Source organism: Ahaetulla prasina, chromosome 6 (assembly GCF_028640845.1).
Source record: "Ahaetulla prasina isolate Xishuangbanna chromosome 6, ASM2864084v1, whole genome shotgun sequence".
Classification (NCBI taxonomy): Eukaryota; Metazoa; Chordata; class Lepidosauria; order Squamata; family Colubridae; genus Ahaetulla; species Ahaetulla prasina.
The window spans coordinates 94,873,054-94,887,961 of NC_080544.1; the positions used below are offsets into that span (position 1 = coordinate 94,873,054).

The window sequence follows — 14,908 nt, forward strand, 5'->3', positions numbered from 1 at the left end:
CATCCGCGTACAGCTGGTACCTCACACCGAAGCCACTGATGATCTCACCCAGCGGCTTCATATAGATGTTGAACAGAAGGGGCGAGAGAATCGACCCCTGCGGCACCCACAAGTGAGGCGCCGCGGGTGACCTCTGCCCCCGTCAACACCGTCTGCGACCGGTCAGAGAGATAGGAGGAGAACCACCGATACACGGTGCCTCCCACTCCCAATCCCTCCAACCGCGCAGCAGGATACCATGGTCGATGGTATCGAAAGCCGCTGAGAGGTCTAATAGGACCAGGGCAGAGGAACAACCCCTATCCCTGGCCCTCCAGAGATCATCCACCAACGCGACCAAAGCCGTCTCAGTGCTGTAACCGGGCCGGAAGCCGGACTGGAACGGGTCTAGATAGACAGTTTCCTCCAGGTGCCGGGGAAACTGATATGCCACCATACTCTCTACAACCTTCGCGCGAGGGTTGGAGACCGGACGATAATTACCCAAAACAGCCGGGTCCAGGGAAGGCTTCTTGAGGAGGGGCCTCACCACCGCCTCTTTCAAGGCGGCCGGAAAGACTCCCTCCAACAAGGAAGCACTCATAATCCCCTGGAGCCAGCCTCGTGTCACCTCCTGAGTGGCCAGCACCAGCCAGGAGGGGCACGGGTCCAGTAAACACGTGGTGGCATTCAATCTACCCAGCAACCTGTCCATGTCCTCGGGAGCCACAGGGTCAAACTCATCCCAGACAATATCACCAAGACCGCCCTCAGACGCCCTGTCCGAATCGCCACAATTTTGGTCCAGACCGTCCCGAAGCTGAACGATTTTATCGTATAGATAACCGTTAAACTCCTCAGCACGTCCCTGCAACGGGTCATCCCGCTCCCCCTGGTGAAGGAGGGAGCGGGTCACCCGAAACAGGGCAGCTGGGCGGTTATCTGCCGACGCAATGAGGGAGGCGTAGCAACGCCTCGCTTCCCTCAGTGCCACTAGGTAGGTCCTAGTATAGGATCTAACTAGTGTCCGATCAACCTCTGAGCGGCTGGACCTCCAAGAACTCTCTAGGCGTCTTCTCCGGCGTTTCATCCCCTCAGCTCCTCGGAGAACCAAGGGCGGTTGGGATCTGCGCCGGGTCAGAGGCCGCAGAGGCACGACACGGTCTAAAGCCCCAGCCGCAGCCTGTTCCCAGGCTGCGGCTAGTTCCTCTGCCGTGCCGTGAGCCAGATCCTCAGGGAATGGCCCAAGCTCCGTCCGAAACCTCTCTGGGTCCATCAGGCGCCTGGGACGGTACCAACGTAGTGGTTCCGTCTCCCTGTGGTGTTGGGTAGCGGTCAGAAAGTCCAGGCGAAGGAGAGAGTGATCTGACCATGACAAAGGTTCTGTGACTATATCTCTCAAGTCCAGATCCTTCAACCACTGACCAGAGATGAAAATCAGGTCCAGTGTGCCTCCCCCGATGTGAGTAGGGCCATCCACTACTTGAGTCAGGTCCAGGGCCGTCATGGACCTTTACCACAGACTATTGAAGACCCGACCCCGGGAGTACCTGTCTTGCTAATTGACTCTTTGGACTCTGGCCCAGTCACATCCAAGGAAGTGGCTAGGGCATCCTACAAGGACATTACCATACGGACTGTAATCGGTTGGGTGCAAAGGGGATGGCCCGCTGCGACGGGCGAGCGTTTCAAAGACTTTGCGAAAAAATGAGCGGAACTGTCAGTTCAAGGGGGGTGTCTGTTATGGGGGGATAGAGTGGTCATCCCGGAGAAATTACAAAAAAATGTATTGGAACTATTGCATGTGGGCCACCCGGGGATCGTGAGGATGAAGAGTTTAGCGAGGAGTTATGTTTGGTGGCCTCTAATGGATAAGGAAATTAGCGACAGGGTAGGGAAATGCCAATCCTGCCAAGAGTCACGGCCATTACCCCCTACAGCCCCCATTAGGGAATGGGAGAAACCCCAGGGACCATAGTCTAGGATTCACATAGATTTTGCTGGGCCATTCCATGGGCAAACCTTTTTAATTGTAGTAGATGCCTACTCAAAATGGTTGGAAATCATCCTCATGAGAACCACGACGGCAGAGGCAGTTATCTCAGTCCTGAGGCACTTATTTGTAACCCATGGTTTGCCCGACACACTAGTTTCCGACAACGGCCCGCAATTCACGGCAACCCAGTTTGAGGGGTACTTGGCGGAGGAGGGCATCAGACATGTCCTCTCGGCGCCTTTCCACCCGGCGACGAACAGACTTGCAGAACGTTTCGTTCGGAGCGCAAAAGAAGCGCTATCTAGGATAAGGCCAGGCGATTGGCAAACAAAAATCGATACCTTTTTAGCGGTCCAACATAGAACCCCCTGTGTGACAACTGGCCGCAGCCCGGCGGAACTGTTGATGGGCAGGAAGCTTAGGTGCCCGTTAGACCGCCTAAACCCGACCTACACACCAGATGGGTACAAGGGAATACAAGGAAAAACTAGAGAAATGACAGTGGGTGACCCAGTATGGGCACACAACTATAGCGAGGGTCCAACATGGTTGAAAGGTACAATTCTTGGAATAACCGGGCCGAAATCATATGTAGTAGATATGGAGGATGGCCGGGTTTGGAGACGCCACATAGACCAAATAAGGAAACGAATAGCAAGTAAAACAGAAACAAATCAGCCAGGCCCTGACTACCAAATGTTTGATTTCACAGCTAACTCAAACCCGGGGCGAACGGGGGACTTATCTGAGTCCGATGAAGTCCAGCAACGCCAACCGGTTCCTCATGCAGACAGCAGGGACGACTCTGCCAATAATCCAGGGCCAGACGGCCCAGAGGAGGAGCTAGGAGGAACTAACAGTCCCTCCGAACAGCTCGACTCACTCCCAGAGAATGAATTGCGCAGGTCCGAAAGAGTTAGGAAACGCCCTACCTACCTGCGTGACTACGTAGAGAAATAATATGCTAAATAAATGTAAATATGGTTACAATGCGTTCTGGGAGGGGAGGAGTGTAATGTATCTTTAAACTTTTGGAGGGAATTTTGGGCGGGAACAAGCACGTTGCTGATTGGTTCAAGCCTCAGCCAGAACTGTATAAAAGGAGGGATTTTGCCGGATGTTTTTTGCTGGGTTCACTATAAACTAAAGAGCTGTTGTCACTCACTGGTCTCCTGCCTCTTTATTGCCCGAATCTAACAGATTTCCGTTTAGAAAAGTTAAATTTGCTTACCTGAGGAAACCCTCTTCCATGCCATCTATTAATTAGATTGCACACAATTTATATTTTACTCCACAAGCCAAGTTAACCTATGACATAAATTGCAGGGGCAGAATATCCAGAACATGAGACTGTCCTTCATTGTTCAAATTAATTAAATAATGATCCTTATGCTAAACTGGTTTCATTCTGTCTGAAAGCAGCAATGCCTAGAATATCAGCAGGCTGTTTTGGAAGCAAAAAAGCATTTATATTTAGCCTGCCATAAATTACTCAGCAATATGGGAATCGGGCTTATCTCCATACATTTTCAACAAGTTGTGAAAATGGTACACAAAAATACTTTGTACATAGATTCAGCACAAAATCTGTGGGCGTGGCAGGGGAAGGTTATTGCAAAATCTCCATTCCCACCCCACTCCAGGGGAAGGATACTGTAAAATCCCCATTCCCTCCTCACTCTGGGGACAGCCAGAGTTGGTATTTGCAGGTTCTCCAAACTACTCAAAATTTCCACTACCGGTTCTCCAGAACCTGTTAGAACCTGTTAGAACCTGCTGGATTTCACCCCTGATTCAGGACTTGGACAAAATTTATAAGCACTAAATTCATCAAGGCAATATGGCCAATAGAAGTTTTAAAATAAGGAGCAGAAGTTACAAGATTTTGAGGACATTTAGAATCATTCAAGCAAGCAAGGTGTTTAAAAGTTGGAGCACAAAAGGAAGGAGTGAAAACCACGCCTGACCCAAGTTATAGTTTTTGATGGACTAATAACTTCTTTGCTAATAACTTAGTATACACCGCAGCAGAATAGGAGTGTCAGTAGTCGATCCACAGTAGAGATAAACATCAAATTTTTAGCATACAATTTTGAAGTCACATCCAATCCAGGTTATAATTAACAGAATAACAGAGTTGGAAGAAAGCTTGGAGGTCTTCTAGTCCAACCCCCTGCTCAATCAGGAGACCCTATAGCATTTCAGACAACTGGTTGTCCAATCTCCTCTTAAAAGCCTCCACAACTTTTGAAGGCAAGTCATTCCACTGGTTAATTGTTCTGTCAGAAGATTTCTCCTTAGTTTTAGGTTGGTTCTCTCCCTGATTGATTTCTATCCATTGCTTCTTGTCCTGCTTTCAGGTGCTTTGAAGAATAGGTTGGCCACCTCTTCTTTGTGGCAACCCCTGAGATATTGGAACACTGCTATCATGTCACCCCTAGTCCTTCTTTTCATTAAACTAGACATACCCAATTCCTGCAACTATTCTCCATAGGTTTTAGCCTCCTGCCCGCTAAGCATCTTGGTTGTTCTTCTTTGTTGTGAATCAAATCAAATCATGCAAAGTTGTTATGACCTCACCCAATGATCCGAAGCTGGGCAGTTTGGATGTTTGGGACAGAATATGAGTAGATAATGGACTGGAAAAAAGTCTTACGACCCAATGGAAGGCCTGTTTCTTGTTAGTTCCTGAGCTGATAACGCTGAGGAGAAAAAACCCAAGTGCGTATTGTAAACAAAGCCCTGTTGCCATAGCACTGCAGCCAGTTCAGCTAAAAACTCCACAAAGCAGAGCAATTAGGAATTTCTACAGTTGTGTTTGTTTTGGGTTCTCCTCTCCACCTACCTCCTAATCATCTCTTTTTCTTTATCTTCTTCTTTTCCCTTTTTCATTTTCTTACAGCAAAAGTGGCCTTTTCCTGGCTGGGCTGGTTCTCTCAATTAAGATCCAGCTGTGCAGAAATGGCCCCCAAAGACTCTTGTCATTACACTGCTAGAAAATGAACTGCCCAACACATACACACACACACACACACACACTCTTTTTAAGTGCTCAGGAAGGACCAGAATAATGTTTCATCTTTACTGCACTTTCAAGTTCTTGAAAAACAAATTCCTCCCCCCTGCTTCAAAGGAAATGACCGTATCCGAGCCGCTATTGAGATTAGAAACTTCAGGTGTGTCAAATTCCTGTGAGGTTTTCATCTGGTCTGAGTTTCAAGTACCCTGTTAAATAGATTACAGCTATAGATACAGAGTATCTGAATAGCAGAGTTGAAAGGGACTTTGGAGGTCTTCTAGTCAAACCCTCTGCCCAGGCAGGAAACTCTATACCATTTCAGATAAATAGTTGTCCAATCTCTTCATAAAAGCCTCCAGTGTTGGAGCACCACAACTTCTGGATGCAGGTCTTTCCAGTGATGGATGGTTCTGTCAGGAAATTTCTCCTTAGTTCTAGATTGCTTCTCTCCTTGATTAGTTTCCACCCATTGCTTCTTGTCCTGCCTTCAGGTGCTTTGGAGAATAGCTTGACTCCCTCTTCTTTGTGGCAGCCCCTTAGATATTGGAACACTGCTATCATGTCACCCCTAGTCCTTCTTTTCATTAACCCCCGGGTTACCCCGTAAACCCCCGGGTTTACGCCAAATACCTGACCTTCGGACCTTTCGCCGCGAACTGAAGACACATCTTTTCATTCGCGCGGGGCTGGCTTAGATTTTATCGATCTTAAAATCTTTATTATTAATTTTAAATGGGTTTTAGTTTTTACACATTTTAAATTTTTAGGCTAATTATAATAAGTTTTTTAATCTTGCATTTTAAACTGTATATTTTCTTGTCTGTTTTTATTTTGCCTGTACACCGCCCTGAGTCCTTCGGGAGAAGGGCGGTATAAAAATCAAATAAATAAATAAATAAATAAAATAAAGGGGTCACCAACCTTTCGGACCTCAGGGACCACTAAGTTCATAATTTCAAATCCCATGGACCACTAATACGATCTGCCTAATGACCAGCTGGGTGGACGTGGAAAGGTGGTCATGGCTAACTTGATGTCACTTATGTCGAGGGGTGCCTCACCGGCCTCTACTCACTCCTCCCTTGCCAGCCCCCCCCCCCCCCAGGCTCTTTAGGGCCCCAACAGGAAGCAGTTGTTGGTGCTAAGCAGCCACCACAAGAAAGAGTTGGCAAAACAGCTGGCTCAGTTCAAATTGGATCTGACCAAGAAGGAAGCTCAGCAGAAGCACCTCATTGAGGACTACAAGCATAGGCTTTCTAAGCAGAGGGAAGACCTGCAGGAGTGCAAGACCAGGATCGGTGCCTGGAGGCTCAGTGGGCTGAGATGGTCAGCCGGTTCCAGGCCTTGAGGCAGTCCCACTGAAACAAGGCCCTCCGGCTCTTCACCACCAGCGGCGCTTCCCTCCAGCCTTTGGCCAAAGCCTCGCGCCAGGAGGCTGAAGCAGACCCCAAGTTGGAATTTCTGCCCCCCTCTGACCTGCACAAAAAGACCCCAAAGGGGGAGACTCTGCAGCAACACAAATGTTCATTGCACGTATCTGTCCCAGAGGCCGTAGTTTGAGGACCCCTGATTTAGTGCAATACAAAAAATGCAAATAATTTTTCTGTGGACCACCAAAATTTTCCCATGGACCACCAATGGTCCACGGACCACCAGTTGGTGACCGTTGATCTACATCACCTGCAGGCAGAGAAACATTTTCTGATATTGTTGGAAGAAATATCCATCTGGGTTCAGTTCCAAGTGGGGACAAAGACACTGGAAATATGGATACTGCTTGGAAAGATGGTTTAATGGTGGTCAGGATCACATGGCTTGAGTTCCTGAACAGAAAAGGGGCTGAGATCCTGTGTGCTCCCTGGCTTTATGCTTTTTCTGAGCTTTGAACTTTCTGGGGCACAGGAAGAGTATCCTGATTGGTTGTCAAACTCCCAGGTGGTCTAGGGGTCTTAGTTAACATTGTAGGTTGTCCCTCAAGCTTGCCTGAGCCTTGCCATGTGGTGAGTTTCTGTTGCTAGATGGGTTCTATTATGTTGCAGATGATGGCCCATTGACAAAGGTGGGGAGAATGAGTTTCTACCTCTGACCCATTGGCAAAGGTGGGGGGAAATGAGTGAGCTTGGTTGAGGCTTTAATGGCCCATTGACAAAGGTGGTGGGTGGCAGGAAGTTGCAGGGAGCTGCTTTGTCTTTAAAACATGTTTCTCCATTTCTCATCCAGGGAAATATATTCTGCCTTTTTAAATATTTTCTAAAATATTTCATTCTTCTAGGAGAGGGGTGGGTGCTAAATTCCTACAATATATTTCACCCTTGTTGGTTTCACACCAACACTGTTTTGGACTTGCCAATATTTAAATAAATTAATTTAAATAAATTTCATTTGGCACCCAGGGCTCAGTTGGAGGCTCAGTTCAGTATTAGTATTGGTAGTCTTCGACTAATAGAAGTTCATTTAGCGATCTTTTGAAGTTACAGCAGCAGTGAAAAAAGTGAGTTATAACCGTTTTTCACACTTACGACTGTTGCAGCATCTCCAGAGTCAAACTCAGACACTTGGCAATCAACTCATGTTTATGACCATTGCAGCATCCCGGGGTCATATGATCACCTTTGGCCACCTTCTGACAAGCAGAGTAAATGGGGAAGACAGGCTCACCTAACAACAGTGTTACTAACTTAACAACTTCAGTGATTCACTTAGCATCTATTCCAAGATGCAAAACTAAATGGTGCAAAACTCATTTAACTGTCTTGCTTAGCGAAGGAAATTTTGGGATCAATTGTGGTCGTAAGTCAATTGTAATGGCGCATCTGTAAAAAAAAAATAATACATTTCACATTCAGTGCAGCTCAGCCCAATTTATTCCACAGTTGTTATTGTGGGAAAAAGAGGAGGAAGAGGGAAAATTAGGTATGTTTGCTGCCTTGAATTATTTATAAAAATAACATTGGAAAATAAACACACACAAACAAACACACACAGAGAAATTCAGTATACATACAGACGTGTGTGTGCGTGTGTGTACACGCACAGGTATTTATGCATGTAAAGGTAAAGGTAAAGGTTCCTCTTGCACATATGTGCTAGTCATTCCCGACTGTAGAGGGTGGTACTCATCTCTGTTTCAAAGCCGAAGAGCCAGCGCTGTCCAAAGATGTCTCTGTGGTCATGTGGCTGGCATGATTAAACGCCAAAGGCGCACGGAACGCTGTTACCTTCCCACCGAAGGTGGTCCCTATTTTTCTACTTGCATTTTTTATGTGCTTTCAAACTGCTAGGTTGGCAGAAGCTGAGACTAGTAATGGGAGCTCACCCCGTTAAGGGGCACTAGGGATTCGAACCTCAGAACTGCCGACCTTTTGATCGACAAGCTCAGCATCTTAGCCACTGAGTCACCACATCCCTTTTTATGCATGTAAATGTGAGTTTTCCAGACTGGTTGTCTTTCAATTTGAGCGGGGAAAATTGGCCTTTCAGGTTTATTTAGGAGACCATAAAATTAATGACATTTTAATGGATGGATTATGATGCCCTTAAGTTGACTAAAGGGCATGTTCCAAAAAACCAGATTTCACTGTATAAGCCTCTCTCCAGTCATCTGCAGATTTGTTGGTTTCCACAGCTTTAATGAGATCCTGAAAGATGATCTTCCCAGGGGCCCTTTTCAGAATCGGATGTGGGAGCAACAGCAGAGGCTTTGTGAGCGGTTGAAAGAGGTCTAGCAGAAATAACACCAGTAGTAGCTACACTGTCACCTCCACCAGTCACATTCGCTCAAAAACCTGTCAAGAACTTCAAAGCAAATGATCAAGCAGCCTAAGAACAAACCGTTAAAATAATAATTAAAAAAAAAAAACTCTTTCCCAGGGGAAGAATACATTTGAGAAATTGCAAGGCAGAGTGTGTCACATTAATAAAAAATCCACCCATGTGCTGCTTTTTATACTGACAGTAAAACCTGAAATCCTGAATCTGTTAACATCTTAATTTTTTTTTTTAAAAACAACAACCTTGGAATTCAATAAAGGTGAAAGAAATTCCCTTGCTGGAACAAACATTTTAATAAGAGCACTTTCCCAAGTTGGAAAAAGTTTTACAATCTCTGTTGTGCATTGCAACATTGGCCAGGCTGATGGGGAATTGATAATGTTCCTATTTAGCAATAGCAATAGCACTTAGACTTATGTACCACTTTACAATGCTGTATAGCCCTCTCTGAGCGATTTAGAGCCAGTGTATTGCCCCCAACATTTGGGGTCCTCATTTTACCCACCTCGGAAGGATGGAAGGCTGAGTCAACATTGAGCCTGGTGAGTTTTGAACTGGCAAATTGCAGGCAGCCATCAGTCAATTTCTTAGCAATCATACAGAAGTGGTTTTCTGTTATCTTGCAGGGTATTTTTTGATGCCTGCCTACGGCCTTGGAATTCCCTAGCAACTCTACAGCTACGCATCTACCAGGCTGACTCTGTTTAACTTCAAAGCTCAGATTAGGTTGGCCTGGGTGTGTTGTCATGGTAAGATCTAAAGAGAGGGATGTGGGTTGCCATTCAAGGCCGTGGCTGCTGCTGCGGCTGAAACCCAGAATTCTATCACATGTTGCAGGTGAAGGTTTTATTTGCAGCTGGTCATCAGCCTCTATACAACTTTCCTTGCAGCTATGATCTATTCTTAGCTCTCTCCTTTGTTGATTTTAACATGGAGAGTCAAGAGCTGAGTCAGTGAAGCCCCAGTCTGAACAATTAAATGTAATCCTTAAGAACAGATAAGCTTCCACAATCCTTTTAACAACAGGGCTCACCAACCACCACCAGATTTGTTTAGGTGAACTGTTCAGTTTGTCATGGATTACTTTTCCACCATTACGAGGTTCTTGTCCCTGCTGTACGACTGATCCTGATGGTGGTTTAAAATAAAGAAGCGGCATGAAAAAACACACAAGGGTGTGCAGCTGTCAGTACTGCCGGTTTGCAGAAGGGAGGAGATTCAGAGAAGGGAGGAGACACTGGAAACAGCTTTGCAAGGAAATACTGGACTTGCATATCCTGCTTTCTTTTTGGGTTTTTTTAAGTTGATGGATGGTGCAGGATGAAATAGGGAATTTGCAACCAAGGGATGGGAAAGAAAAGCACTTATCTCAGCCTTTATGGCTGGAGTTTAAGGAGCTTCAGAAAATGTTTTGTTTGTAAAATTGATCATTCCATTTGCATGCTTAGATCAGTGTTTCTCAACCTTGGCAACTTTAAGAAGTATGGACTTCGTCTCCCAGAATTCCCCAGCCAGCATGCTGGTTGAGGAATTCTGGGAACTGAAATCCACCCATGTTAAAATTGGTCTAGCATAAGTTTTATTAGCTCTAATTAGCCATACAATGTTTCCAGAAAAAAAGCTTCGCAAAATTAAGTTTACAACTCTTAATGCTTTTTTAGCAATGCTAAATGTTGAAGGTTTTGTGGAATAGGCCTAAACCCATGTTGATTTATAATTATCGTTCATTAGGAAAGCACTCAAACCTGTGGAAACGAACCTGTGGAAAGGAAAGTAACTTCACCCAGTAAAGCTGAAAATTCAGAGGGTGTCCAGTGGGAGAAAGCTGATGTATTCAAAGCAAATAAAAACACCTTTGAGTTGAGTCTGATGGTGCATCCATCTAGTTTCTTGCAGCATTGTGAATATAATTTACTAGTATTTTCTGCTGGGCTAATTTTTCACTTTCCTTTCCAGGTAACAAGCCTGAAATTGCCAATGAAATTGCCACTAATTGAGCCGACACTGCTTAGCTTCCATGTTCAAGTGTGATTAACTGGAAACAAGGTGCAACTATCAAACGTTGTATGCAAGTCCTGCAAAGAATATACATTATGTCCTTCCTAAAGCAGGACATATTTTTGCAGATAAAGGTTGATATCGAACCTGCCAAAAGAGACAAGATCATCTTCTTTGTACACAAGTGACGTGCAGGTCAGAAGGTCCTAATTGTTGTTCAATGACCTCAACTTAGTGCTGACATAAATGTGACCTTAATGAAAGTTAATTAAATATGTACATATTTATATAATTATGTGTTCTATTGACTGATAATAAAGGGAATGTCATGAAAACCTTTATATTCACAGTGTCCAGATATGACACTGAAATTTTGAAACCTGCAGCAGAAACCATATATTATGCAATAAACCTTCCTTCCTTCCTTCCTTCCTTCCTTCCTTCCTTCCTTCCTTCCTTCCTTCCTTCCTTCCTTCCTTCCTTCCTTCCTTTTTCAGAGTTTTCCTTTTAATGTTCCAACATAAAATAATTCTCTATTTGCTTCTGAAGAACTGAATGAATAGAAGGCTTTAGATCAGGGGTGAAATTCAGCAGGTTCTGACAGGTTCTGGAGAACCGGTAGCGGAAATTTAGAGTAGTTCGGAGAACTGGCAAATGCCACCTCTGGCTGGCCCCAGAGTGGGGTGGAAATGGAGATTTTGCAATATCTTTCCCCCAGGAGTGGGAGGGAATGAGGATTTTGCAGTATCCTTCCCCTGGAGTAGGGTGGGAATGGATATTTTGCAGTATCCTTCCCTGTCACACCCACCAAGCTATGCCACGGCCACCAAGCCACATCGACAGAACCGGTAGTAAAAAAAATTGAATTTCACCACTGCTTTAAATCCTTACAAAACCTCAGTTCATTTCAGGGGTGGGTTCTACTTACCTTTACTACCGGTTCTCAACAGGACTGCATGTGCTCATGGCTTCGCTCGAGTATGCACACTTCTGCGCATGCACAGAAACTTCCTGATGATGTCCAGGTCAGCGGGCGGAGCCTCCTGCCAGTTTTACTACCAGTTCTTGCGAACTGGTTTGAACAGGGGGCAACCCACCACTGGTTCACTTCCAGAAAACCTTTTTCCATCCACCTCCTCCATCCATCAGCAGAAGATGGATCTTAGAACTTTGCGCTATCACATTGGGAAAAAATTTCCAAGGACAATCTATAAAGTTTACTGGCCACCCTAAGTGTACTGGGCTACATTTAGAATAACTTGGGTTCTAATACTAATGAAATGGGGCAAAATTCACTTAACAAATGTCTTACTTAAAAACAGAACTTTTGGGCTCAATTGTGGTCCTAAGTCTTTGCACAGGTGGCAAAGATTACCACTTGCCTGGAAGCCCACTGCATTGCTCTACTCGACGTGGATTGAAAAATCAGAATCCTTAATCTGAGGTGGGCAGCCATATAAATGGAATGAATGAATAAGCAATCTCCCTTTGGACTAAAAACAATCTCTTGGGTGAAATCAGATATGTTCGCCCATTTAAAATTAACGTCTACATTTGCCTGTAATCTGCACGTGATAGACTTTCAAGGTTGTGCAACTGAAAATAGCACACAACCTTCACTAAGAAAAAGACACCTGTTATCAAGGAAATTTATCAGGCAATTTGCATCATGAATTTTTCCACTGAAATCTAATTGCAAGACACTGTTCAAAAATGCTCTTTTTCTTCCTTCCTTCCTTCCTTTCTTCCTTCCTTCCTTCCTTCCTTCCTTCCTTCCTTCCTTCCTTCCTTCCTTCCTTCCTTCCTTCCTTCCTTTCTCCTATTTATTTAGCATATTATTTTGCATATATCGCTGATATAAAAATTTATTTAAGTGTCAGCAAATATATAAATATAAGATATGTGGACAATACAATATAGGAGACAATAATTTAGACTAAGATAAAACCACCATAACATGGAGCCCATAGAATTGCAGTGGGATAGAACAGCATTTCTGAGCCTCAGCAACTGAGTGAGTGGACTTCAAATCCTGCCAGCCATAAAGTTGCTGAAATTGAGAAACAGTGGAATAGAAGTTAATATAATGGAATATGACGTATAGGCTACCTCCATGATGGTATACCATTACCCTACCAGGTAACTTTCTGTCGACTAAAGAGCGACTAAAGTCAAAACACATGGTGACCGAACAGGATATTGCTTTCCTCACAAAGAAAAACTACAGAGGCAGCAATTAGACTACAACAGTTCTTTTAAGAACTCACAAAGATATTGGATGCTGGATTCATATATTTTTTCCTCTCTCCTGGTTTCTATAGAATAACTTTTATGAAAGAAATATTTATTCTCTATATTTGCTGAAGATGTATGTTGAACTCTTAGAATGGAACATGTTTGTTTTACAGGTGTCCTTGACCTACAATGGATCCCTTAGAGACCATTCGAACTCCCCACAAATCTCCCGTGGACTACTTATGATACGGATTCAAAATTCCATTCTTTAGGCTCCTCCTACAGTCATGTAACCACACGTTGGGTGCTCGCCAACTGGACACATTTACGGCTGTTTGCAGCAGACGTAATTTCCAGTTTTCAGCAGTCGCTTCCTGTTTTTGGGAAAACTGGCTCCCTAGCAAACCACTGCTTCACTTAATGACAGGGTGTTCATTTAACAACTATGCTATTCACTTCGTGACTGCAAGAAACTTATAAAATCAAGTGACAAGCCTGCTTTATGACCGTCACAATTTATGACTGTAATGGGAAAGCTCGATTATGGTCCTAACTTCAGGATCACCTCTATAAAGCACCCTAATGAAATGGAATTGACTGTCGACATTTCTGGTCCGATTAAAATATTCTTTGTCGGTTGTTCATTTGTCCTCAGATACACTCTTGGTTCAGTTACAGATCTGTGGGATGATCTAGTTCCTGGAAGCTTTTGCTGTCGTGGCCTTTCCTGAATCGTTGAGCATTATGGGTTATTTGTCAGACTGACCTGACAGGCAGCATCAGTTACAGAAAACCACTTGCAAAACTCTTGCTGTAAAGAACAGAACAAATACATAAGGAAGAAAAGTTTTAATGCACCCGCCTGTTCCAAGATGCTTTCTTATGAGTCATCAGAGAGAAAAGAATAGAATGCAGAGATTTGCATTTCATAATTTGTACGCAGAGATACAAAAAAAAGAAAATACTATTACAAATGAAATGGAAATAGCCACTTCTTCTGGTAGTAAGAAAGATAATAAGCAGGCAAACATATGCTTGCTTTCTAAGAGCTGTTAGGTATTTAGTAACTGGCTGCCCTTCTTATAGTTCTTTATTTTTAAACCAGACATGAGCAGCTCTTCAAAAAGAGGATGACTTCATACCAAGATTGTCCTCTATAAAGTAGGACACATGGTTATTCTACTTAATTCATTGTATTTCTTTTCAAACTGCTGGGACATTTTACTGTAGGAGAGCATTCAAAAATAGGATAATCTGATTATTTCCCTCAAATTAAAAAAATAATAATGTTAATGTGTACGATTTAATTCTTCAGATTAAATCGGAGCAATTTTCAAAGAAAACTAAAATGCAAAGCAAAAAACAAAAAACCTCCCAGTAAGATGCAATACTTATTTAAAATTTGAAAGGCCATAGTAGCAACCATTTAATAGCAAGTTGTCAAGTTTGCAAGGTAGTTCAAACAAGAAGTATCCCACGTAGTACTAGTGCTATCTTAATGTAACATCCTACATGAACAGGATCGTGCAAGTCTGGAAGTATATCTTCCCCCACACTTTATAGTCCAAGAAACTTGGGAGGGCCCTTTTGAGATGTTTGCTACCCCCCCCCCATTGCTTCTATAGCCATGATGGCGAACCTATGGCACGCATGATGGAAGTGGCACGCAGAGCCATCTCTCCGGGTACGCGAGCCATCACCCATTGCTCTTCCGGGTTCCGGCATGCCAGCCAGCTGGTCTTCATGTGCAAGGGAGCACCTAAAACTGGAAGAGCAGCCACCCTGAGCGCATGCGCGCACCGGGAAGATGATCTTCCAGTTTCTGGGACACGCATGCGTACCGGCCAGTTGGTCTTTGCATGCGCATTCATGCCAGAAACCAAAAGACCAGGTGGCCAGTGCACATGCGC

General features: G+C 44.2%; 1 protein-coding gene across 1 annotated transcript in view; it reads left to right on the plus strand.

Annotated features, from left to right (window-relative positions):
• TMEM212 (transmembrane protein 212) overlaps positions 1 to 13,450 on the plus strand; it is a 103,082-nt gene extending 89,632 nt beyond the window's left edge. The window contains exons 4-5 of the mRNA XM_058187259.1: positions 10,722 to 10,958; positions 13,172 to 13,450. Coding sequence (XP_058043242.1) covers positions 10,722 to 10,796 — 75 coding nt within the window. The 3' untranslated portion in view covers positions 10,797 to 10,958; positions 13,172 to 13,450. The remainder of the gene's footprint in view (positions 1 to 10,721; positions 10,959 to 13,171) is intronic.
• Positions 13,451 to 14,908: the final 1,458 nt, after the last annotated feature.